Source organism: Pan paniscus, chromosome 16 (assembly GCF_029289425.2).
Source record: "Pan paniscus chromosome 16, NHGRI_mPanPan1-v2.0_pri, whole genome shotgun sequence".
Lineage (NCBI taxonomy): Eukaryota > Metazoa > Chordata > Mammalia > Primates > Hominidae > Pan > Pan paniscus.
Window position 1 is genome coordinate 31,799,626 of NC_073265.2, and position 26,171 is coordinate 31,825,796.

Genomic DNA, 26,171 nt, shown 5'->3' on the forward strand with positions numbered 1-26,171 from the left:
GACGTCATCGAGCCGCGCCGTGCGTTCGCCCTGCGATCCCGCTCACTCTTGGCGCCTTCGCGGGAGGTGCGTCCGAGCCATGGCCGCTGCCAACCCGTGGGACCCGGCGTCCGCGCCTAACGGCGCTGGGCTAGTGCTAGGCCACTTCATAGCTTCGGGGATGGTCAATCAGGTACGTGGGGGTGGCGGTGGTGTCATCAAGGGGGTGCCCACGGTGGCAACAATATGGCTGTGAGTTGGTGCTGCTGGCTGTGTGAGTGGTGAGGGTCCTGGTTGGGGTCTGTACTAGAGCCCCTTCCAGGCAACAGCCGCGAACGTTCTGCCGTGGGTGCTTGGAAAGCGGGGATCTGAGTAGATGGTGTTTAGGGTAGACTGTGTTTTGAGTGTCTGTAGGGTAAATTTGTCCCAGTCCAGTTTGTGGGAGATTAGACTGTTACCAGCCTTTTTTTCATCCAGTGATACTGCGTCTAGACTGTAGTGTAAAGGCGGGGATGGGAAATACGGGTCGTTCTGTCCCCTTGCGGAACAAGCATTCCCAACAACGCTCGTTTGTGGGAAGTGTTGAATCGTATTTGGGGCGGGAGGCGCTGGGTAGAGAAGAGCGCCGGAAGCTCTTTTTTGACATTTTTATGTTATTTATTTATTTATTTATTTATTTATTTATTTATTTATATGAGACAGAGTCTCGCTCTAACGCCCAGGCTGGAGTGCAGTGGCGCGGTCTCGGCTCACTGCAACCTCCGCCTTCCTGGTTCAAGCGATTCTCCTGCCTCAGCCTCTGGAGTAGCTGGGACTACAGGCGCCCACCACCACACCCAGCTAATTCTTTTTTGTATGTTTAGTAGAGACGGGGTTTCACCTTGTTAGCCAGGATGGTCCCGATCTCCTGACCTCGTGATCCACCCGCCTCGGCCTCCCAAAGTGCTGGGATTACAGGCGTGAGCCACCGCGCCCGGCCTTGGCATCTTTAAAGGCAAAAAAAAAAAAAAAAAAGCCTTGGCTAAAAAGATAAGACCTTGGAACGTGAATGGAGGAAGAGATTAATTTTGAGAAGGAGAGAAAAGAGACATTAACCCAAGGAGTCACGGAGTGGCAGTTTTAGTTTGGGCAAGAGGAGCATGTCGGAGGAAGGAGCCAACAGAGGGAGAAATTGAACATGTGAGGAAATAATGGAATGCAGTGACAGGAGGGCATGGGGCAAGTGGGATCAAGGGCATTGAGAAAAATGGGGAAATAAATTTTGATATATAGAGGAAGTTGAGGAATTTCACTAAAAAGAAAACAGAAAAGTTAAACTGATCTGTAAAAATCAGCACATATTAGCCGGCATGGTGGCGTACACCTGTAGTCCCAACTACTCCGCGGACCACATGGGTCCTGGAGGCTCAGATGGGAAGATGGCTTGAGCTTAAGAGATGGAGGTTGCAGTGAGATGCGATCGGGCCACTGCACTTAGCCTGGGCGACAGAGTGAGACCCTGTCTCAGGGAAAAAAAAAAAAAAAAAAAAAAAAGCACTACAAACATGATGGAAGATTTATGGAAAATACATAACTTTTTATGGTCAGAAGAGCCATTAGAGACTCTAATACCTTACAGTATTTTTTAATTTAAGAAACTAAGGCTTAGACCAAGAAACTTGCCCATGGTCACTAGACTGTTAAAGGAGAATTAGATCTTAGTACTCTCCCTTTTGACACATTGTATCCTCTCTCAAGATGAACTGTTATAAGAGGCTGTGATACTGTATTAAAAGATTTTAAGCTTTTGTTGAACACCCATCGTGTGGGTGATGGGGAGATTCAGGTGGTCCTAGTTGACAAACTTTACCAGGAGTGACCACAGCACTCTACAGTGTAATCCTTCCTCCCTTCTCTCCTGTGTTTTCTTCTTTTTTGAGACGGAGTCTCGCTCTGTTGCCCAGGCTGGAGTGCAGTGGCACAGTCTTGGCTCACTGCAAGCACCACCTCCTGGGTTCATGCCATTCTCCTGCCTCAGCCTCATGAGTAGCTGGGACTACAGGTGCTCACCACCTCGCCCGGCTAATTTTTGTATTTTTAGTAGAAATGGGGTTTCACCATGTTAGCCAGGATGGTCTCGATCTCCTGACCTCGTGATCTGCCTGCCTCTGCCTCCCAAAGTGCTGGGATTACAGGCGTGAGCCACCGCACCCGGCCCTCTCCTGTATTTTTTCTTTTCTTTTTTTTTTCTGAGACATAGTCTCCCTCTGTTGCCCAGGCTGGAGTGCAGTGGTGTGATCTTGGCTCACTGTACCCTCTGCCACCTGGGTTCAATCAATTCTCGTGCTCCCGAGTAGCTGGGACTACAGGCACCTGCCATCACACCTGCTAATTTTCATATTTTCAGTAGAGACGGGGTTTCACCATTTTGGCCAGGGTAGTCTCAAACTCCTGACCTCAGGTGATCTGCCTGTCTCGGCCTCCCAAAGTACTGGGAGCTGAACCCGGCCTTTTTCTTCTTATCAGGTTACCTAGTACTCTCACTTGTATTGTCCAGTTCTCCTGTCACAAAATAGTTTGGCAAACTCATAATAGAAAACATTTTTGAGGGCTCACTCCTGTAATCCCAACACTTTGGGAGGCCGAGGCGGGTGGATCACCTGAGGTCAGGAGTTTGAGATCAGCCGGGCCAACATGGTGAAACCCAGTCTCTACTACAAATACAAAAATCAGCCGGGTATAGTGGTAGGTGCCTGTAATCCCAGCTACTCGGGAAGCCGAGACATGAGAATCGCTTGAGCCCTGGAGGTGGAGATTGCAGTGAGCAAAGATCGTGCCACTGCACTCCAGCCTGGGTGACACAGTAAGACCCTGTCTCAAAAAAAAACAACCCCCCAACTTTTGGTACTTGGTATCCCTCTAAAGAGCATTGGTAGGAAATACAAATGCCTAAACCAAATGAGTAAGGCACTGGTGACAGAATTTCAGGCATTGATGGGTGAACTCTTTTTTGGGGATGGTGGTTGTCTTGGGGGTGTCTACTGTCTCTCAAGTAACATTAATTAGACAGTTACTGGTTTTACCTACAGTTAACATGTCCCACTCCATAGCTCCTTAAGATCCCACTCCATAGCTCCTTAAGACTTCTGACAACCTTACTACACAGCTAGTCCCAATGAGGGAGCTATTTACAGACTTGTAGGTTGGTTTTACTTTAAGCAAACTTTATACATAAAAACTTTTGTCTCTTTTTTTTGTTTTTTTTGTTTTTTTCCCTGAGACAGAGTCTCACTCTGTTGCCCAGGCTGGAGTACAGTGGCACAATCTTGGCTCACTGCAACCTCCGCGTCCTTGGTTCAAGCAATTCTCCTGCCTCAGCTTCCTGAGTACCTGAGATTACAGGCGCGCACCACCACGCCCGGCTAATTTTTTTTATTTTTAGTAGAGATGGGGTTTCACCATATTGGTCAGGCTGGTCTCGAACTCCTGACCTCAAATGATCCACCCGCCTCGGCCTCCCAAAGTGCCGGGATTACAGGCATGAGCCACTACACCCAGCCAAAAACCTTTTCTTATTAGAAGGATTTAGCATTGATTCTTTCAAAATGATTTGTCACGTCATCCCTTCAAACAGCCCATCCCTTTAATGCACATCATTTTTTGTGCATTAAAAATTAAGACTATTGAGTTCCTGCTGGCAAGGATTTTTAAAAAATTGAGTGATTCCTTAAATTGTGATTTGATACAACTCTTCTAGAAAACATAGCTTGTTTGAAGTTTTGTTTCAATCTGTTAGAGAGTGATTTGGTGAAAGAAAGGTAGGGCTGTCTGTAGGATAATGGGGTGTTGCTTTAGTTTATTCCCCTAGGGACTGCTTTAGTGGCCTTACATTCTAGATATTTTTCCAGCAAGTGTGAGTGAGTCATGGAGTCTTGACCAAAGCTTGATCATTGCTTATTGGCAATTAATAAGATCACGGTCTGGATCTACCAAAAAACCCACAGAATCTACTAATTCTATTTTCTTAACTTGTGTCCTACTCTCCTCTACACCTCTTCTCCCATTTGAGAGCCCCTGCTCTTAAATTCTCTGCTATACTACCTCCCTTTTAATGTCCCTCAGCTAGAATTCAGTATGAAAAGGAAGGGATAGGAAAAAGAAGAAAGAGTGCCCACAAATTACAAGTTTATACATACATATATGGTATATAATGTTACCAGGATTTTTTTTTTTTTTTTTTTTTTTTTTGAGATGGAGTTTCGCTCTTACTGCCCAGGGTGGAGTGCAATGGCACGATCTCAGCTCACCACAACCTCCGCCTCCCGGGTTCAAGCAATGCTCCTGCCTCAGCCTCCCAAGTAGCTGAGATTACAGGCACATACCACCACGCCCGGCTAATTTTTGTATTTTTAGTAGAGACGGGGTTTCACCATGTTGGTCAGGCTGGTCTCGAACTCCTGACCTCGTGATCCACCTGCCTCGGCCTCCCAAAGTGCTGGGATTACAGGCCAGGATTTTTATATTAAGTATAAAGGTTCTGGATTTGAGCTTCTTCTTGTGCCTAGCCACGGAATAAACAGAAATACCCTGAATAGACTCCTTTTTCTCAGGATCCTTTCATTTTCAGGGTTCTTTTGCCCTTTGGGGCATGTAATAGCAATATATAGTAACAATAGCTAAAGGAAAAGACTTTTCTGTATTCCCCAATCCCTGATAATTTTTTCTTTTTTTTTTTTTTAAATGTGTTAAACTAAGTCTCAATCCTCAAATAGTTGTACTTCCTATTTATTATGGAAAATAAGCCTCCACCTCCCTAAGTGCAGGGATTACAGGTGAGAGCCACTGCACCTGACCCTCTTTCTTTCTTCTCTCTTTTTTTGTTATCTGCTTCTTAAACATTCTTATTTTTCCTCTGGTTTCTCTTGCATGTTCTTAGCTAAGCACCATTACTCTATTGTTGAACCCGACGGTTTACTAGTTTGCCAGATATACAACTAAGATTAGTGTGTAAGCATGGAGAGAGGGAGATATACCAGTGAACAGGTTGGTTACAATGTGATAAATTGTAGAAAATATTTTACTTTCATTTACCTCCTGAGAGAAACAAAAAAAAAAGGGTCAGCTGATATGATGGAAGGGCAGTGGATTAGATGTGTTCTCACTTCCATCCTGGCACACACTGGCAGTGTGAAGTTGGAGTAATACTTTCCTGTTCCTCAATTTTGCCATCAGTAAAATATCTTGTGTTATCTACTTCAGTGAATGGCATAACTCTGTCCACTCACCTGAAGCAAAATCCTTAGAATATTAACTGGATTTTATCCCTTACCATATCAACTAAAATTTGTCAATTCCATCTTTGCAGGAACTCCCATCTTTTCTTCCTTTCTTTTTTAACTGTTACTGACCTAGTCCACATTCTCATCCTTACCTGGAATACTGTAGCAGCCACCTGTTTAAATATCCAACATCTCCAGTCTATTTCTCCACTAGTGTTTTTTCTTTATGTTAGCTAGTTACCAGGGTTTTCCTTCTTTTTTTTTTTATTGTGGTAAAATACATATAACATAAAATTTACTATTTTAACTGTCTTAAAATGTACAATTCAGTGGCATTTACTATACTCAATATTGTGCAACTATTTTCAAAAACATCTTTATCACTCCAGATGTAAACTCTGTACTATTCCCTATTCCCTCTTCATTAGTGTTTTTATTTTGTTTGTTTTGTAGGTGTACTTTTTTTTTTTTTTTAAGAGAGAGTCTCTCTGTGTTGTTCAGGCTGGAGTGCAGTAGTGCGCTCACAGCTTACTGCAGCCTCAGCCTCCTGGGCTCAAGTGATTCTCCCATCTCAGCCTCCCTAGTAGCTGGGATTACAGGCATATGTCATCATGCCTGGCTAATTTTTGTATTTTTAGTAGACACAGGGTTTCACCATGTTGGCCAGGCTGGTCTCCAACTTCTGATCTCAGGCGATCTACCCACCTCGGCCTCCCAAAGTGCTGGGATTACAGGTGTGAGCCACCACACCCAGCCAGTTTTATTTTTCATACTGCCCCAGTTAAATATCCCCACCTTCCCTGCCGCCGCTGAGACAGGGTCTCACTCTGTTGCCCAGGCTGGAGTTGCAGTAGCATGATCACAGCTCACTACAGCCTCAATCTCCCAGGCTCAAGGGATCTTCCCACCCCAGCCTCCCAAGTAGCTGGGACTATAGGCACATGTCACCATGCCTGGCTAATTTTTTTTTTTTTTGAGACAGAGTCTCTCTCTGTCATCAGGCTGGAGTGCAATGGCGTGATCTCTGCTCACTGCAACCTCCGCCTCCTGGGTTCAAGTGATTCTCCTGCCACAGCCTCCCGAGTAGCTGGGACTACAGGCACGCCACCACACCCAGCTAATTTTTGTATTTTTAGTAGAGATGGGGTTTCACCATGTTGGCCAGGATGGTCTCGATCTCCTGACCTCATGATCTGCCCACCTCGGCCTCCCAAAGTGCTGGGATTACAGCCGTGAGCCACCGTGCCCGGCTGCCTGGCTAATTTTTTTAATTTTTTGTAGAGACAGGGTCTCCCTGTGTTGTGCAGGCTGGTCTCAAACTCCTGGGCTCAAGCAGTTCTCCTGCTTTAGCCTTCCAGAGTGCTGGGATTACAGGTGTGAGCCATCATGCCAGCCTGTATTTCTAAATAAGTATTATGTATGATTATATTACTTCTTCACCAGAAAATGTTCAGTTGCTCCCATTTTCTGCAGTATGATTGTTGAGCATAGCACTCAGGATCATCTATGATTATGTTGGAGACTATGTTTTCAGCTACATCTTACCCCTCTTTTCACATATATGCTAACACTGGTGGTTATTGAGCATTTGTAATGTTTTTGATCTTTCTATCTAGAATACCTTTTTCTTCCCATCCATTATGAGTCTCATGAGGGTAGAGAGCTTGTTTCACTCATATTTGAATATTTCGTTGCCTAACTCAGTAAGTGTTCATAAAATTGATTATTTTTGGACAGTAAACTTTTACTATGAAGAGCCAGAGAGTAAATATGTAAGGCTTTGTGGGCCATATGGTTGCAGCTACACAACTAGGTGGTTGTATAAAAGCAGCCAGAGATAGAGTGTAAATGGATGAGAGAAGTCGTGTTCCAATAAAACTTTATTTCTGGACCATGAAATTTGAATTTCAAATCATTTTCTTTTCTTTTTTAAGATGGAGTTTCGCTCTGTCACCCAGGCTGGAGTGCAGTGGCGCGATCTCGGCTCACTGCAGCCTCTGCCTCCCAGGTTCAAGCAATTCTCCTGCCTCAGCCTCCCGAACTAGCTGACTAGCTGGGACTACAGGCGCCTGCCACCACGCCTGGCTAATTTTTTTTTTTTTTTTTTTTTGAATAGAGACAGAGTTTCACCATGTTGGCCAGGCTGGTCTCAAACTCCTGACCTCAGGTAATCCACTTGCCATGGCCTCCCAAAATGTTGGGATTACAGGTGTGAGCCACTGCGCCCAGGCTTTTTTTTTTTTTTGAGACAGGGTCTCACTCTGTCGCCCAGACTAGAGTGCAGTGGCAATCTCAGTTCACCACAACCTTGTCTCCTAAGCTCAAGCAATTCTCCTGCCTCAGCCTCCCAAGTAGCTGGGATTACAGGTATGCACCACTCCTGCCTGGCTAATTTTTGTATTTTTAGTAGAGATGGGGTTTCACCATGTTGTCCAGGCTGGTCTTGAACTCCTGACCTCAAATGATCTACCCACCTCAGCCTCCAAAGTTCGGGATTACGGGCATGAGCCACTGTGCCCAGCCTGTTATAAAATATTGTCTTTGATTTTCTTTTTCCCAACAATTTGAAAATATAAAAACCATGCCTGGTTCACAGGCTGTACAAAAACAGGTAATGGGCTGCATTTATTTCATGGACTATAGTTTTCCAGTCCCTGGCCTATCTGATCTCTAAAGTTCTTTGGCCTGGACGCGGTGGCTCACGCCTGTAATCTGGGCACTCTGGGAGGCTGAGGCGGGTGGATCACCTGAGGTCAGCAGTTCTAGACCAGCCAGGCCAAAATGGTGAAACCCCAACTGTACTAAAAATTCAAAAAAAAAAAAAAAATTAGCTGGGCATGGTGGCAGTAATCCCAAAAACTCCCAGCTACTTGGGAAGCTGTAATCCCAGCTATTTGGGAAGCTAAGGCAGGAGAATCAGTTGAATGCAAGAGGCAGAGGTTGCAGTGAGCAGAGATGTTGCCATTGTGCTCCAGCCTGGGTGACAAGAGCGAAACTCAGTCGGTGGCTCACGCCTGTAATCGCAGCATTTTGGGAGGCCTAGGTGGGCAGATCATGAGGTCAGGAGATCGAGACCATCCTGGCTAACACAGTGAAATCCCGTCTCTACTAAAAAATACAAAAAAATTAGCCGGGCATGGTGATGGGCGCCTGTAGTCCCAGCTACTCAGGAGGCTGAGGCAGGAGAATGGCATGAACCCAGGAGGCAGAGCTTGCAGTGAGCCGAGATTGCGCCACTGCACTCCAACCTGTGCGACAGAGTGAGACTCCATCTAAAAATATATATATTATATATAATATATATTTTATATATATTATATATTTTATATATTATATATTTTATATATAATATAATATATTTTATATATAATATAATATATTTTATATATAATATAATATATATTATATATTTTATATTATATATAATATATTTTTTATATTTTATATATTTTATATATTATATATACATTATATATAATACATCATATATACATTATATATAATACATCATATATACATTATATATAATACATTATATATACATTATATATAATGTATTATATATACATTATATATAATATATTATATATACATTATATATAATATATTATATATACATTATATATAATATATTATATATACATTATATATAATATATTATATATACATTATATATAATATATTATATATAATGTATATTATATATACATAATATATTATATATACATTATATATTATACATACATTATATATTATATATACATTATATTATATATTATATATACATTATATATTATATATACATTATATATTATATATTATATATACATTATATATTATATATTATATATACATTATATATTATATATTATATATACATTATATATTATATATATTATATATATGAAGTTCTTTGCTGTGCTAGCATTCTAGAAAGCAAGATGATAGAGAAAATTATGGATGAAGTCTAGGAATGCACAAGATAATACTCAATTCTGAGATAATGTGCATGGACTCATGGAATGAAAGGATGAAAAAGAAGGGGTAACCTTTTTAAAAGAATAATTATGCCTGGATACAAATAATCCTTTAACTAAAAGATGAGAATGTGAACATACACAGTATGAATGACTTGTAGCCAACTGAGGTCATTTAACGAATCAGATAAATAATTCCATGAAGGCGAAAAGTATTTGATTTCAACCCCGGAAGCTCTGAGAGACTGGGCCTGAGTCATTTGGAAAGGTAGAGGTGATTCTCCAACAAATTTAGCCTTTGAATCCTTTGATAAACTATCAGTAATACAAATCTATTTTGTATGGTACCTTAGGAAATAATACAAAGGGAGTGTGTTGTTTGTTTCTCTTATTTTTTTTTTAATATTTGAGCAAGTGATTTGTGATGGTGAAGGTTCTAAAACAGGAATTACACATTGCTACTATTTTACTTTGTACTTCATGTTCAAAGGCAGTGTTGAACATAATATTTTCTCATATTTTAGACTATGGGCATGCTATTCCAATGTACCTAGAAACTTTTTGTGACATTCTGCTACTTTCCTTGTTCATTTACCAATAGGAGATGTTAAACATGTCTAAGAAAACAGTTTCTTGTTTTGTGAACTTCACCAGACTACAGCAGATCACAAATATTCAAGCTGAAATCTACCAGGTAAATCATGTTGTTTCCACTTTCTTTTTTTTTTTTTTTGAGACGGAGTCTTGCTCTGTCACGCAGGCTGGAGGCTGGAGGCTGGAGTGCAGTGGCACAATCTCGGCTCACTGCAAACTCCGCCTCCCAGGTTCAAGCCATTCTTCTGCCTCAGCCTCATGAGTAGGTGGGACTACAGGCGCCCGCCACCATGCCCGGCTAATTTTTTGTATTTTTAGTAGAGATGGGGTTTCACCATGTTAGCCAGGATGGTCTCGATCTCCTGACCCCATGATCTGCCCGCCTTGGCCTCCCAAAGTGCTGGGATTACAGGTGTGAGCCACTGCGCCCGGCCTGAACTTTTCACTTTCTACTCCTAGTATAGGAAAACAAAAACAAAAGTTGGCCAGATGTAGTGGCTCACACCTATAATCCTCGCACTTTGGGAGGCCAAGGTGGGAGGACTGCTTGAGCCCAGGAGTTTGAGACCAGTGTGGGCAACACAGGGAGATCCTGTCTCTACAAAAAATTTTAAAAGTAACCAGACATGGTGGCACACACCTGTAGTCCCAGCTACTTGGGAGGCTGAGCTGGGAGGATCACTTGAGCCTAGGAAATCGGGGCTGCAGTGAGCCATGTTTGGGCCATTGCACTCCAGCCTGGGTGACAGACGGAGACCCTGTCTCAAAAACAAAAAAACTTTATTGGTTCAAACAGCAATTCCTTTGAACTTAGAACAGTGTCTAGCACATAACTAGCTAGCTACATGTTTACTTACTAATAGCAGTTACGGTAATAGTAGTAAGAGTAGCAGCAGCAGGGCAAGAACAGCAAAATGAAAAACTTCAGTAAATCCCCTGGACTCTTTTTTTTTTTTTTTGAGACAGAGTCTTACTCTGTCACCCATACTGGAGTGCAGTGGCACAATCTCGGCTCACTACATCCTGACCTCAGGTGATCCACCTGCCTCAGCCTCCCAAAGTGCTGGGATTACAGGAGTGAGCCACCGCACCTGGCCATGGACACTTTGTGATTGAGCTAAATGTTACTTTTGTTCCTCATGTAGAAAAACCTGGAAATTGAACTCCTGAAACTAGAAAAAGATACAGCAGATGTTGTTCATCCTTTCTTTTTGGGTAAGTGGTTTGGTTAAGTGGATAATCACTGGAATTTCAACTTTTTCTTGGATTACTGTAAATAAGCACCAGTCAGTCAAATTATGATACACCATCGTTTTTCCAGGTGTTGTCCCAAATCTAATGAAATCTTCTATTTCTATGCTGAAATAGAAGTTCTGTTGGCTTGAGTAGTATAAATAGCATAAAAAGTCACCAAATTGGCTCTTCAAAGTCAGGAGAACTTGAAAGACAAAGTCTGAGGAACTTTTCAGATTAAAAGAGACTAAAGGGACATGACAACTAAAGCACTGTATGATCATGGATCGATTTTTTATTTTAATGAGATGAGGTCTTCCTATGTTGCCTAGGGTAGTCCTGAATGGCTCAAGCAGTCCTCCCAAATCACCCTCCCAAGTAGCTGGGATCACAGGTACATACCACCATGGCTGGCAATGTTTTGAATATTTGATGAGAAAATGTTCTTGTGGCCAGGCGTGGAGAGTCACGCCTGTAAACCCAGCACTTTGGGAGGCCAAGGTGGGTGGATTGCTTGAGCCCGGGAGTTCAAGACCAGCCAACATGGTGAAACCCTATCTCTACAAAAAAAATACAAAAACTAGCCAGGCATTGTAGCATGTACCTGTAGTGCCAGTTACATGAAAGGCTGAGGCAGAAGGATTGTTTGAGCCTGGGAGGTCGAGGCTGCAATGAGTTGTGATCGTAGCACTCCACTCCAGCCTGGGTGACAGAGTGAGACCCTGTCTCAAAAATTAAAATTCTTTTTGCTGTAAAGGACATTATTGGGATACTTAGTGATGTTTAAATATGGACTGTATTAAATATTGGTAGTATTGTATTAATGTTATTTTTTGAATTTGATAATGTGCTGTAGTTATATAGGAGAATGTTCCTGTTCTTGGGAAATACATGCTAACGTTTTACAGGTAAAAAATATCATGCTGTCTGCAGCTTACTCTAAAGTGGATCAGCAAAAATTAGAGAGAGAGAGAGAGGAGAGAGAGAAAGAAGATAAAAAGAAAATGTAGCCAAATGTTAATAATCGGTGAATGTAAGTAAAATGTATGTGTGAGTTCACCAAGCTTTTTTTGAAACTTTTCTGCAAATCTGAATTTTTCCAAAGAAGAATTTTAGAGAAAGGTCAATTGGCAGCCATTAACTGAATGGGGAAAATAATGAGATAATCAGAAATAGCTTGTAGGATGACTTTTTTTTTTTTTTTTTAAGAGTGTCACTCTGTAACCCGGGCTGAAGTACAGGTCGCTGTAACTTCAACACGTGGTTTCAACTGATTCTCTCAAGTAGCTAGGACTACTGGCATGTGCCACCATGCCCAGCTAATTTTTGTTTTTTCAATTTTTTTGTAGAGATGAGGTCTTGCTATGTTGCCCAGGCTGGTCTCGAACTCATGGCCTCAATTCTCCCGGTTCAGTCTCCCAAAACACTGCGATTACAGGTATGAGCTAGAGCACCAGCTAAGGTGACTCTTTTTCGATGGTCTTTTATAGACTATTAGAGTCAGGGATAGGAAAAAAGACTTTGTGTTAAGAATATAGCTCTGGCTATAAGAACTGAATAAGAGGTAGAGATGAGAAACACAGAGAAAGAATTTAGCACTAGATTTGGTTATCACTAGGAAAAGAGATAATAGAAATATATTAGATATACAAAAACCGACTAAGAGAAAGTTGTTGAAAATGAAATTGGTATTGGTATTAAAGACAGCAAAAAGGAGACAGGAGGGTAATGATAGGATGAATTTTTGACATTGGTAGTGTCAAACCAAGGCAAAGAAGAAATTATTCTGTTATTTGTCCTATTGCTAACTATAATTACTGTTTTTAATTTGTATAGCTCAGAAGTGTCATACTCTGCAAAGCATGAATAATCATTTGGAAGCAGTGCTGAAAGAGAAGAGATCCCTTAGGCAAAGACTGTTGAAACCCATGTGCCAGGAAAACTTACCTATTGAAGCTGTTTATCACAGGTTAGACTGAAAAGTAGAAATTAACAGTTACACCTGTTTTCTGAGTTTACTTTTTGTTTTGCAGTTACTTTGTAGCAGAATTCATAAAACAATTAGTGATTGTATTTGTTAACATTATTAATGGTGATATATTAAATCAGAAAGAAAATCTTTGCTTTTAAACCATTATACCTATGGCAAAAAGGAAGAACTTGGCCATCGTGTTTTGGGAATTATAAATTATGAGTTTAATGAAAGAAATTAGATCCATAACATGTAACAATAAAAACTGTTTGTATGTGAAGTAAATTCATTGTTGTAAAGTAAATTCATTGTTGAGTTAATGTTGCCTATATGTAAAAATTCTATTGGCGGGGTTTAACTGGGGCAGATGAAAACACTATCAACTAAGGGAGGAAGAAACCTGGATTCTGTTCTCATCTCTACTGTTTATATGCCTCAAAGCCTTGAGCAAATGATTTACATTTTTGCCTTAGTTTCCCAATAAATAGAATAGAGATGAGTTCTATTGCCCTCTTCCTCACAGAGTATTACAAGTATCAAATTGAAGATGTAGATTATGACTAATGATAAATACTGGCCTGGGCAACATGGCGAAACCCTGTTTCTACAAAAAAAAAAAATATAAAAATTAGCAACACATGATGGAACACACCTGTATTCCTGAGCTGGGAGGGTGACCTGAGCCCAGGAGGTCAAGTCTGCAGTGAGCTGTGATTGCACTAGCCTGGGTGACAGAGTGAGACCCTGTCTCAAATAAATACGAAGCAAGCATCTGGGGATCTCATTGCTAACTTTCTCCGCCAGTGCCTCACTAGCTTAAGCAAATCAGTATCTTAAGTGTCAGAGTTTTTATTTTGTAGGAAAATAATAGATATACAAAAACTTATTCTTCCAAAAAAACAAAACAAGGCTGGGCACAGTGGCTCATGCCTGTAATCCCAACACTTTGGGAGGCCGAGGTGGCTGATCACTTGAGGCCAGGAGTTCAAGACCAGCCTGGCCAACATGGTGAAACCCCATCTCTACCAAAACATACGAAATATGCTGGGCATGGTGGCACATGCCTGTAATACCAGCTACTGGTGAGGCTGAGGCAGGAAAATCACTTGAACCCAGGAGGCAGAGGTTGCAATGACCTGAGATTGTGCCACTGCACTCCAGCCTGGGCAACAGGGTGAGACTCTGTCTCAAAACAGAAAACAAAACCCCTTTCTTGTGGCTATATTCAGTATCTGTTTAGTACATTATCATTACCCTTAATGTATATATTGTACTACATCTAAGAACTAGGCAATGATTTGAAAGCATTTTTGCAAGTGCAGAGATTCAAAGTAGCTTTCTATGTAGGCTATTTCAATGAAGTACATTTATCCTTATTGTCTTCATTCTTCACAGAGAATGAGTAAGTTGAAATGGAATGAGGCCAGGCGTCATGGCTCACGCCTGTAATCCCAGTAATTTGGGAGGCCAAGATGGGTGGATCACTTGAGGCCAGCAGGGAGTTTGAGACCAGCTTGGCCAACATGACAAAACCCTGTGTCTACTAAAAATACAAAAATTAACTGAATGTAGTGGTGCACGCCTGTGATCTCAGCTACTCAGGAGGCTGAGGCACAAGAATCACTTGAACCCAGGAGGCAGAGATTACAGTGAGCCGAGATTGTGCCACTGCACTCCAGCCTGGGCAACAGAGTCAGACTCTGTCTCAAAAAAAAAAAAAAAAAAAAAAAAAAGAAATGGGGCTGGGCAAGGTGGCTCATGCCTGTAATCCCAGCACTTTGGGAGGCCGAGGCTGGTGGATCACAAGGTCAGGAGATCGAGACCATCCTGGCCAACATAATGAACCCCTTCTACTAAAAATACAAAAATTAGCCAGGCGTGGTGGTGGGCGCCTGTAATCCCAGCTACTCGGGAGGCTGAGGCAAGAGAATTGCTTGAACCCAGGAGGCAGAGGTTGCAGTGAGCCGAGATTGCACCACTGTGCTCCAGCCTGGTGACATAGCAAGACTCCATCTCAAAAAAAAAAAAAAAAAAAAAAAAAAAAAAAGAAAATGGAATGGGTTTTTTTTTTTATCTAGGGAGAAAATGATTAACATTGAGGTTTCTCTAACATTAAGTTGGATTCCAGATAGGATTACTGTTGTCTCTTTCCATTTTTTTATTTGGATGACAAGTTGCTTAAAGTAAAAGAGAAGGACCTTTTTTTAATCACTAATATTTCTATGAATGCAGGAAGGTTGTTATTGGCTCTCTAGGTTGATTGTAATTCTTATCTCAAATTAAAAGTCCTGATTAAAGGAAAAGAAAAGGAACGTAAAACAATTAAACTTAAAAAAATGGTTGACTTTTTTCTTTCTCTTTCAGATATATGGTACATTTGCTGGAGTTGGCTGTGACTTTCATTGAGAGATTAGAAACCCACCTTGAAACAATTAGAAATATTCCTCATTTAGCTGCAAATCTAAAGAAAATGGTGAGTATTAATATAGCAATCTTTAGTTATTTTTTACTAGAAACTTAGAGTTGTGCTCTCCCAGTTTAGCTTTTTAATAGCTAATATTACGAGCTAGTTAATTTTTAAATCAAGAAGTATTTTCTTGGCCTGGCATGGTAGTTCACACCTGTAATCCCTGCACTTTGGGAGGCCACAACGGGTGGATCACTTGAGGTCAGGAGTTGGAGACCAGCCTGGCCAACATGGTGAAACTCCATCTCTACTGAAAATACAAAAATTAGCCGGCATGGTGGTGCGTGCCTGTAATTCCAGCTACCCGGGAGGCTGAGGCAGGAGAATTGCTTGAACCTGGGAGGCAGAAGTTGCAGTGAGCTGAGATCGTGCCAGTGCACTCCATCCTGGGCGACAGCAAGACTCCATCTCCCATTAAAAAAAAAAAAAAAAAGAAGAAGAAGAAGTGTTTATTTATTTAGACCTTGGATTTAACATTTTCTTTTTTATATAATTTTTATTTAGAAGCCATTTTAAATTATTTTATTCCAACATTTAATAAACATGTGTTGGCTTCATTGTGCCGTGGCTATGCTACATGTATTGTGAAAGATAGATATGACCAATCCCTGCCTTCAAATTCTCAACGTTTGGTGAGACAGCTGTAAAATATACATTTTCTACTTATAGGATTATATTTGCATAATGAATGCAGCAAAGAATTACAAAGAGATGCCATCTATTGAGCATAGAAAAGGGAGGAATTACTTCCAGTTTAGGAGGATTCTGAGTAGGATAGGGATAGGAAGACTTCAATAAAGTTTTTGTTTTGTTTTTTAAATAGAGACGAGTTCTCACTATGTTACCTAGGCTGGTTTCGAACTCCTAAGCTCAAGTGAGGCACCCGCCTCAGCCTCTTAAAGTGCTGAGATCACAGGCATGAGCCACCATGTCCAGCTTTTCAGTAAAGATTTATTTAGGTGTTAGCAGTAAGCTGAATCTTTATTTATTTATTTATTTTCTGATACGGAGTTTCACTCTTGTTGCCCAGGCTGGAGTGCAATGGCACAATCTCGGCTCAGTGCAACCTCCGCCTCTTGGGTTCAAGCGATTCTCCTGCCTCAGCCTCCCAAGTAGCTGGGATTACAGGCGCCCACCACCACGCCTGGCTAATAGTTTGTATTTTTAGTAGAGACGGGGTTTTGCCATGTTGGCCAGGCTGGTCTCCAACTCCTGACCTCAGGTGATCCACCTGCCTCAGCCTCCCAAAGTGTTGGGATTAAAGGCCTGAGCCACCGCACTTGCCAAAGTAAGCTGAATCTTAAGGAATAAGTGAAATTCGGACATGCATCAGAAAGAATAGTTTGGCCAAAAGGAGCAATGTGAGGAAAGACATAAAAGTCAAAGAACCCAGAGAGTATGGGGGAAAAGTGATACTCCACTTTGGCTGATGCGTAAAGGTATTGAGGAGATTAGCTCAGGGTTAGTTTATGCAGTGCCTTAAAAACCAGACTAATAACCTTAGACTTTACTGTCTGAGTATTGGGGAGCCATTGAATGTGTGTGTGTGTGTGTGTGTGTGTTTTCTTTTTTTAGTGAAGGGTGCAGAGGAGTGACTTGATTAGAACTGCCTTAATTATGGAGAAAATATTGGATAGAGCAGACTGAGCCTTGCTACTCTTAAGTATGGGCAGAGAGTATCAACATCACTTGGAAGCTTGTTATAAATACAAAACTACAGACATCATGCACCCTAGAACTTCAGAATCAGAATCTACGTTTTAACAAGTTCCTCAGGTGATTCCTGTGCACATTAAAGTTTGATCAGCTCTGGATTAGAAGACTAGGCAGAGAAACCAAAGGCAGAAAAACCTGGAGACTAATTACCATCATTCAGATAAAAGATTTAAAGCATAGGAATACAGAAGATAATTTTTTTAGATTTTGGAGGTCACATTTTTAGAACTTGGCTATGAATTGGACAAGGGACACATCAACAATAATGAAGTTTCTAGTCTGGGTGACTTGAAGGTGAGTAGTATCAAGTGTGGGTTAAAGAAGTTAGTAAGTGGGCTGGGCGCAATGGCTCACGCCTGTAATCCCAGCACTTTGGGAGGCTGAGGTGGGTGGATCACGAGGTGAGGAGATCACGACCATCCTGGCTAACATGGTGAAACCCCGTCTCTACTAAAAATACAAAAAATTAGCTGGGCGTGGTGGCACGTGCCTGTAGTCCCACCTACCTGGGAGGATGAGGCAGAAGAATCGCCTGAACCCAGGAGACGGAGGTTGCAGTGAGCTGAGATTGCGCCACTGCACTCCAGTCTGGCAACAGAGTGAGACACCATCTCAAAAAAAAAAAAAAAAAGAGGTTAGTAAGTTTATTTTTTGACACATCTTGCACATGTAGTAAATGGTCAATCATTTTTGAACTGTAGTTAGACTGAGTTTGAGATATTGAAGGTACATCCAGATAGAGATTACCAGTAGTCTTAAATGTGGGCCTGAATTTTAGGAAGGAAGTTAGGTTTAGCAATATAAATTGAGGGTCATCTGCATTGAGTGATTATTGAAGACAAAAGAGGTGAGCTCACAAAGAGTAGGTTTGTACTGTAAGAAGTGGGAAAGCACAGTTTTAAGGAGCTTTTGAAGTAAGGGGCTGGAAAAAGATCATGTGTTAACCTTTGGTATCAGTTACTGATGATATAATGAATTAATAAGAGACATAATTTCTCCTGTTTCCCTTTTCAAATGTTACAGAACCAGGCTTTAGCAAAGATGGATATATTGGTGACTGAGACAGAAGAACTGGCAGAGAATATACTCAAGTGGCGTAAACAACAAAACGAAGTTTCGTCTTGTATCCCCAAAATATTAGCTGAAGAAAGTTATCTTTATAAACATGATATTATAATGCCTCCTTTACCTTTTACTTCTAAAGTTCATGTCCAAACTATTAATGCCAAGTAGTCATCAACTTTATTTTTGCTTAATTATGTGTAGTCATATGAAGTCTATTTCTAGTTGACTGTAACATGGGTATTAATAGTCTTTGCTGCTGGTAATACTGAAAGAACCTGCTTTATATTGGAGTATCAAGATCTCAGGTTCATTAAGACCAAACTGACTTTTCCTTTGTTTTTCATATATTTTTATTCTACCTTTCAGTAAAACTAGAGAAGCTAAAAAATGGCCATGACAATTTATTAATATAAGTGAATTAACCATTTCTCAGGTGGGAAATTCTCTTTTTTTAAAAATGTGTGTTTATGGTCTGGTGTGGTGGCTCACACCTGTAATCCTAACACTTGGGGAGGCTGAGGTGGACAGATCACTTAAACCCAGGAGTTCAAGACCAGCCTGGGTAACATGGTGAAATCCCATATCTACAAAATAAACAAAAAATTAGCCGACCATGGTGGTGCATGCCTGTAGTCCCAGCTATTCGGGAGGCTGAGGTAAGAGGATCACCTAAGCCTGTGAGGTCATGGTTGCAATGAGTCATGATCACGCCACTGCGCTACAGCCTGGGAGACACAGTAAGACCCTGTCTCAAAAAAAAGAAGTGTGTTTCTGGCCAGGCACGGTGGCTCACGCCTGTAATCCCAGCACTTTGGGAGGCCTAGGTGGGCAGATCATGAGGTCAGGAGTTCGAGACCAGCCCGGCCAACATGGCGAAACACCTGTCTCTACTAAAAATACAAAAATTAGGCCGGGCGCAGTGGCTCACACCTGTAATCCCAACACTTTGGGAGGCCAACCCAGATGGGTGGATCACCTGAGGTCAGGAGTTTGAGACCAGCCTGGACAACATGGTGAAACCCCATCTCTGGTAGAAATATAAAAAATTAACCAGGCATGGTGGTGGACGCCTGTAATCCCAGCTACTTGGGAGGCTGAGGCAGAATAATCGCTTGAACCCAGGAGGCAGAGGTTGCAGTGAGCCAAGATCGTGCCACACTGCACTCCAACCTGGGTGACGGAGCAAGACTCCATCTCCAAAAAAATAAAAAATATAGAAATTAGCCAGGCATGGTAGCATGTGCCTGTAATCCCAGCTACTCAGGAGGTTGAGGCAGGAGAATCGCTTGAACCCAGGAGGCAGAGGTTGCAGTGAGCCCAGATCGTGCCACCGCACTCTAGCCTGGGCAACAGAGCAAGACTCTGTCTTCAAAAAAAAAAAAAAGGTGTTTCTGAATTAGAAGGGTCTTCTTGAATCTGAAAATGTCTATGATGATTATTCCTGTGGGAATGTCACTAAGTATGCAGAAAAGAGTAACACAGCCAGCCTGACTTATCCTTTGAAAGGCCTGATTATAAGGTTTGTCCTCAGCTGTTGCATCTGGGAACTTAGATATCAGAAGGTATCTTAGTCTATTCTGCTGTCATAACAGAATTACACAAACTAAGTATTTTATAATGAACAGAAGTTTATTTGGTTGACAGGTGTGGAGGCTAGGCAGTCCAAGAACATGGCGCCAGCATCTAGTGAGGGTCTTGCCATGGCAGAAGGCACCACATGGCAAGTGAGCATGAGAAAGATATATGGGTCTAAACTTAGCCTTTTATCATGAGCCCACTCTCGAGATAGCAGCACTAATTCATTAATGAGGGCAAAGCCCTCCTTACCTAATTACTTTTTAAAGGTCTCATAACACTTTTACAATGTCAATTAAATTTCCAACACTTGAACTTTGGGGGACATATTTAAACCTTAACAGGAGGGCTCCACTCACTGAAAAGAGTCGTTCATGGTAGCTAACCTGTGGTTTGTGCTGAAAACCTGCTTTCTTCCTGGGAGTCTAGAATTTTGGTACATGGTAGGTAGAAGGTACCTACGTGACCAGCCCCCAGTAAAAACCCTGGGCACTGTATCTCTAACAAGCTTCCCTGGTAAACAACATTTCTCACATGTTGTCACAATTCAGTTGCTGGTGGAATGAAACAACACATATGTGTGACTCCACTGTTAGAGGACTCTGGAAGCTTATACCTGGTTTTCCCCAGACTTTGCCTCTGTACCTTTTCTCTTTGCTGTTTTGCTTCATATGCTTTTGCTGTAATAAATCATAGCTGTGTGATGATATGCTGAGTCTTGTGAATTCTCCTACCAAATCATGGAACCTGGAGGTAGTCTTGGAGACCCTGACACACAAAGCAGTTCCTAAGTGTTTACTGGTAGCTGTAGGAATAGGCAAAGAAGAAACAGCAAAGAAAAAGGCACATTGTGGTATACCTTTGGAGGTTTACCTTGCAAAATGCTCAGCTATTTTACCTATCAGAGGTTATTGTGCATATAATAGAGAGTGATATACTAACAACTGCCTCAGGATATACTCTTTTTAATCAGTATTGTAACTAACCTTGGCTTATTTTACTTTTAGACTTGGGGTTCTGTTTTGCTTTAAAACATGTACATCAGTTTTGTTTTTTGTTTTTTTCTTTTCTTTCTTTTTTTTTTTTTTAAGACAGGATCTCACTCTGTCACCCAGGTTGCTGAGAGTGTGGTGTGGCCCGATCTTGACCTCACTGCAGCCTTGACCTCTCAGGCTCAAGTGATCCTCCCACCTCAGCCTCCCAAGTAGCTGGGACTATAGGCACGCGCCACCACGCCTGGCTAATCTTTGTATTTTCTGTAGAGACAGAGTTTTGCCATGTTGTTGAGGCTGGTCTCGAACTCCTGGGTTCAAACGACCCTCCCGCCTCAGCCTCCCAAAGTGCTGGGAGTACAGGTGTTAGCCACTGTGCCTGGCCTCATTGCACTCCTTAACACAAGAAGCCTTCAACAATGATAAGTAAAGTAGTTGTTTATAAGGAAGCAGGATCATTACCAAAATAAATCCTGCTAAAACAACAGGAATCATGTTTTAAAGCCTAGTTTGCTAATTTTTGCTAGTAGGATAAGAGTGATCGTAATATCTCGAACATTACATAGACACTTAAAACCTTTAGTTGTATTTCATCAAAAATCTGTTCATACCCCACGTTGGTTTCAAAACATACTATGCTTTTTCTTCGTGTTATTTCCTATATTCATTTTTGTGTGTATGTCACAAATATTGATATGCCTGGTTGTTTATTTTTGTTTTCTATTACGCCTTTTTCAAAATATAAAAATAAACTTGTAATTTCTAACTAAAATTTTTTAGTCCTAGTCTGAATTTAAAGTGATAGAAAGGACTGATGCACTGTTTAACTTATACAGTATAGGCATATAGGCTCTCAGAATCAAAAGAGCTTGAGGTAAGTTAAGCCTGAGGTCTACTTCAAAGAGAAAAGCTAATTTAATACTCTTCCAGAGTCAATCGGTGCTGATTAATTTTTCTTTAATTATTCAACTTTTAGATGTGTGGATACTAAAAAAAAATTAGCTCTGCATGCCTTTTGTTGTTGTTGTTGTTGTTGTTGTTGTTGTTTAGATGGTCTTGCTCTCACCCAGGCTGGAGTGCAGTGGCACAATCATAGCCTACTGCACTCTGAACCTCCTGGGCTCAATGGATCCTTCCACCTCAGCCTCCCAAGTAGCTGGGACTGCAACTGTGCCCTACCACACCCAGCTAACTTTTAAATTTTTTTGTTGAGATGAGGTCTCGTCGTGTTGCCCAGGCTGGTCTTGAACTCCTGGGTTCAAGCAATCTTGGCCACCCAAAGTGCTGGGATTATAGGTGTTAGCCCCTTGCACCTAGCCTGAATGTCTGTGTTTCCTACTTACACTAGAAGAGGTGTGTGAGATTTGCAAATTTATTGCCAGCATAACAGTGATGCCAGTTTGTGAAGACTATTCTGGAGGAATTGAGATGCTGCCTGGTTTTCCCAGCATTTTTCTTATTTTCTTTCTTTCTCTATGTGACTCTACCAGTCTGACCCCTGATTTATCCTTTGAAACCCTCAATGAAGTCAGGAACAGTCTGAGGAATAGCAGAACCTAAAAGATTTCTTGACATGCAAAATCTATAATAGAGTTGAGATTTTAATAAGACTGTAATTAGTGTATTGTGGGATTTCTTCACATATCTGTAAAACACATGAATTTACATAAAAGATTTATCTCACAATTTGGGGAATCCACTAATTGAGTTTACTAAAAAAATTATGCATTAGACCCTTGAACAATATAAGCTTGAAGTGCATATGCAATTTTTTTTTTTTTTTTGAGACAGGGTCTCACTGTCACCAGGCTGGAGTGCAGTAGTGTCATCTCAGCTCACTGCAACCTCCGCCTCCTGGGTTTGAGCAATTCTCCTGCCTCGGCCTCCCAAGTAGCTGGGATTACAGGTGCACACCACCATGCCCGGCTAATTTTTGTATTTTTAGTAGAGACAGGGTTTCACCATGTTGGCCAGGATGGTCTCGATCTTTTGACCTCATGATCCACCCACCTCGGCCTCCCAAAATGCTGGGATTACAGGAGTGAGCCACTGTGCCCAGCCACAATTTTTTTTTTCAATAAATATATTGGAAATTTGGAGCTTTGTGACAGCTTGAAAAATTCACAGGTCAGGCACAGTGGCTCACGCCTGTAATCCAGCACTTTGGGAGGCGGAGGCGGGTGGATCACCTGAGGCTGGGAGTTCAAGACCAGCCTGAGCAACATGGAGAAACCCCGTCTCTACTAAAATTACAAAATTAACTAGGAATGGTGGCACATGCCTGTAATCCCAGCTGCTTGGGAGGCTGAGGCAGGAGAATTGTTTGAACGCAGGAGGCGGAGGTTGCAGTGAGCTGAGACGGTGCCATTGCACTCTAGCCTGGGCAACAAAAGCAAAACTCTGTCTCAAAAAAAAAAAAAAGAAAAAGAAAAATTCACAGATGAACTGTGTGGCCTACAGATATCTTGAATGCAAAAAATATATATAGATACAAGTCTATCATTTACTACCACAAAACACACAAATCAATTAAAAGTTAAATTTTATGAAAACATACAGACTGTACGTGTAAGCAAATTTAAAATGCAGTATTAAATCATAACTCCATAGCCGCCACTGTCCGGCCACAGCCCCACACTCTTCACTGTCGCTCGTCATCTCGCACAGGGTGGCTCCAGTTACGGTGTTTGGCGCCAGAATTAAACCACCACCATGTCGAGCAAAAAGGCAAAGACGAAGACCACCAAGAAATGCCCTCAGTGCACAATATCCAATGTGTTTGCCATGTTTGACCAGTCACAGATTCAGGAGTTCAAAGAGGCCTTCAACATGATTGATTAGAACAGAGATGGTTTCATCAACAAGGAAGATTTGCATGATATGCTTGCTTCTCTAGGGAAGAATCCCACTGATGCATACCTTGATGCCACGATGAATGAGGCACCAGGGCCCATTAATTTCACTATGTTTGGTGAGAAGTTAAATGGCACAGATCTGAAGATGTCATCAGAAATGCTTCTGCTTGCTTTGATGAAGAAGCAACAGGCACCATTCAGGAAGATTACCTGAGAGAGCTGATGACAACCATGGGGGATCAGTTTACAGATGAGGAAGTGGATGAGCTGCACAGAGAAGCACCTATTGACAAAAAGGGAAATTTCAATTACATCGAGTTCACAAGCATCCTGAAACATGGAGTAAAAGACAAAGATGACTGAAAAGAACTTTAGCTAAAACCTTCCAATTACATTGTCTTACTCTGTTTTATTTCTCACACACTTCCCCCACCCTCATAGAACCTGTTGCATGCAACTTAGTTTCACAGCTTTGCCTTTTTTTTAAATGTATTTATTCCAGACCTGTCTGCCACTTAGCACTTGTATAATCAGACTGGAAATGGGGTTGATGCCATAAATTGTATTGAAAAAGAGATCGCCAATAAAAATCAACAAATGTGAAAGCCCCCCCAAAACATAACTCTATAAACTAGTACGTACTGTACTACTGTAATTTTGTAACTGCCTCCTGTTTTAGTGAGTCAAGTATTGCCAGCATCTGCTTAAAACTCTGTGATGCTAATCATCATAGCAGTTCCTCTCTTCAGTAAACTGTGTATCACAATAAAAAGTGATCTCTTGAGGTTCTTGGGTGTTTTTCGCCGTATTCAGTGCAATATCATAAGCCTTGAATAACATCAGGGGACCAGTACCAAGTGCCACTAGTGATGCTGGAAGTGCTCCCAAGAAGCAGAGAAAAGTCATGACATTACAAGAAAAAGCTGAATTGCTTGATATGTACTATAGATCTGAAGCTGTGGTTGCCTCCATTTCATGATAAATGAATCCATTGTAAGGACCATTGTAAAATTTAAAAAAATTGTGCAGCCATGACCACAACTACACCAGGACGCACAAAAACCTTGAGCTTTTTGTGAAATACCTTTTTATAGTTTATTTTTATTTTTTAATTTCTGTAGAGATGAGGTCTCACCATTTTGCCCAGGCTGGTCTCAAACTACTAGGCTCAAGCAATACTCCTACCTTGGCCTCCCAAAGTGCTGGGATTACAGGCGTGAGCCACCGTGCCCAGCCCTGAAATGTCTTTTTATCTCATATTGAAAATGCAGCTTTTGGCAAGGTGCAGTGACTCATGCCTGTAATCCCAGCACTTTGGGAAGCCGAGGTGGGCAGATCACCTGAGGTCAGGAGTTTGAGACCAGCCTGGCCAACATGGTGAAACCCCATCTCTACTGAAAATACAAAAATTAACCAGGCATGGTGGTGCACACCTGTAATCCCAGCTACTCGGGAGGCTGAGGCAGAAGAATCGCTTGAACCCAGGAGGCAGAGGTTGCAGTGAGCTGAGATCGTGCCACTGCACCCCAGCCTGGGCAACAGAGCAAGACTCTGTCTCAAACAACAACAACAACAACAACAAAACAACCAAAAACACACAACAACAAACAGAAAATGAAGCTTTTATGTGGGTACAGGATTGCTATAAGAAAAACATACCTGGCCAGCGTGGTGGCTCACGCCTCTAATCCCAACACTTTGGGAAGCAGAGGTGGTCAGATTGCCTGAAGTCAGGAGTTCAAGACCAGTCTGGCCAACATGGTGAAACCCCGTCTCTACTAAAAATACAAAAAAATTAGCTGGGTGTGGTGGCACACGCCTGTAATCCCAGCTACTCGGGAGGCTGAGGCAGGGGAATTGCTTGAACCAGAGAGTTGAAGGTTGCAGTAAGCCAAGATCGCGCCACTGCACTCCAGCCTGGGCGACAGAGTGAGATTCCATCTCAAAAAAAAAAAAAAAGAAAGAAAAGAAAAAAAAGAAAAAAAGGAAAACATACCTATCTATATACCTATATACTCTTAATATGATTTGAGAACAAGCAAAGTCATTATATGACAACTTGAAGCAAAAGGAAGGTGAACGATCCAAACAATTTTATGCCAGTAAGGGATGATTTGATACATTTGGAAAGGTTTGGTTTAAAATATGTCAAGATAACAAGAGAAGCAGCTTCTGCTGACCAAGAGGGAGCAAATGAGTTCCTAGACACCATTAAGGAAATCATTGAGAAGAAAGGGTATCTGCCTGAACAGCTTTTCGGTGCATATGCCAGTTCCCTATTCTGGAAAAATAAATGCCACAAAGGACATTTATTAGTAAGGAAGAGAAGCAAGTACCAGGATTTAAGGCAGGAAGGGATACGCTAATATTTTGTGCAAATGCAGTTGGGTTTATGATCAGCACTGCCCTTATCTATATGGCTGCTAACCCTCAAGCCTTGAAGGGAAAAGATAAACACCAGCCACCTGTCTTTTGGTTGTACAAGAAG

At 41.6% G+C, this 26,171-nt stretch overlaps 1 protein-coding gene and 1 pseudogene across 9 annotated transcripts; both read left to right on the top strand.

The window, feature by feature from the left end:
- Positions 1–33: 33 nt before the first annotated feature.
- Positions 34–20,543, top strand: HAUS2 (HAUS augmin like complex subunit 2). Of its 9 annotated transcripts, none has more exons than XR_004666488.2 (6): positions 41–172; positions 9,816–9,908; positions 10,954–11,023; positions 12,391–12,479; positions 12,878–13,010; positions 15,378–15,486. XR_004666488.2 is itself a non-coding variant. In XM_003805601.7 (6 exons), the coding sequence occupies exons 1-6, from the start codon at positions 80–82 to the stop codon at positions 18,427–18,429; spliced, it is 708 nt and encodes a 235-aa protein (XP_003805649.1). In that variant the 5' UTR covers positions 41–79; the 3' UTR covers positions 18,430–20,543. The 9 variants fall into 9 exon arrangements, 8 of the variants coding, with proteins under 8 accessions (XP_034794481.1, XP_003805649.1, XP_034794478.1 ...); XM_003805601.7 differs by lacking the exon at positions 12,391–12,479 and adding an exon at positions 18,220–20,543; XM_055098326.2 differs by lacking the exons at positions 41–172; positions 9,816–9,908 and adding exons at positions 11,950–12,074; positions 18,220–20,543 and having other exon boundaries at positions 10,956–11,023.
- A 2,379-nt stretch (positions 20,544–22,922) lies between these two features.
- On the top strand, positions 22,923–24,467 carry LOC100983804 (myosin regulatory light chain 12B-like; annotated as a pseudogene).
- Positions 24,468–26,171: the final 1,704 nt, after the last annotated feature.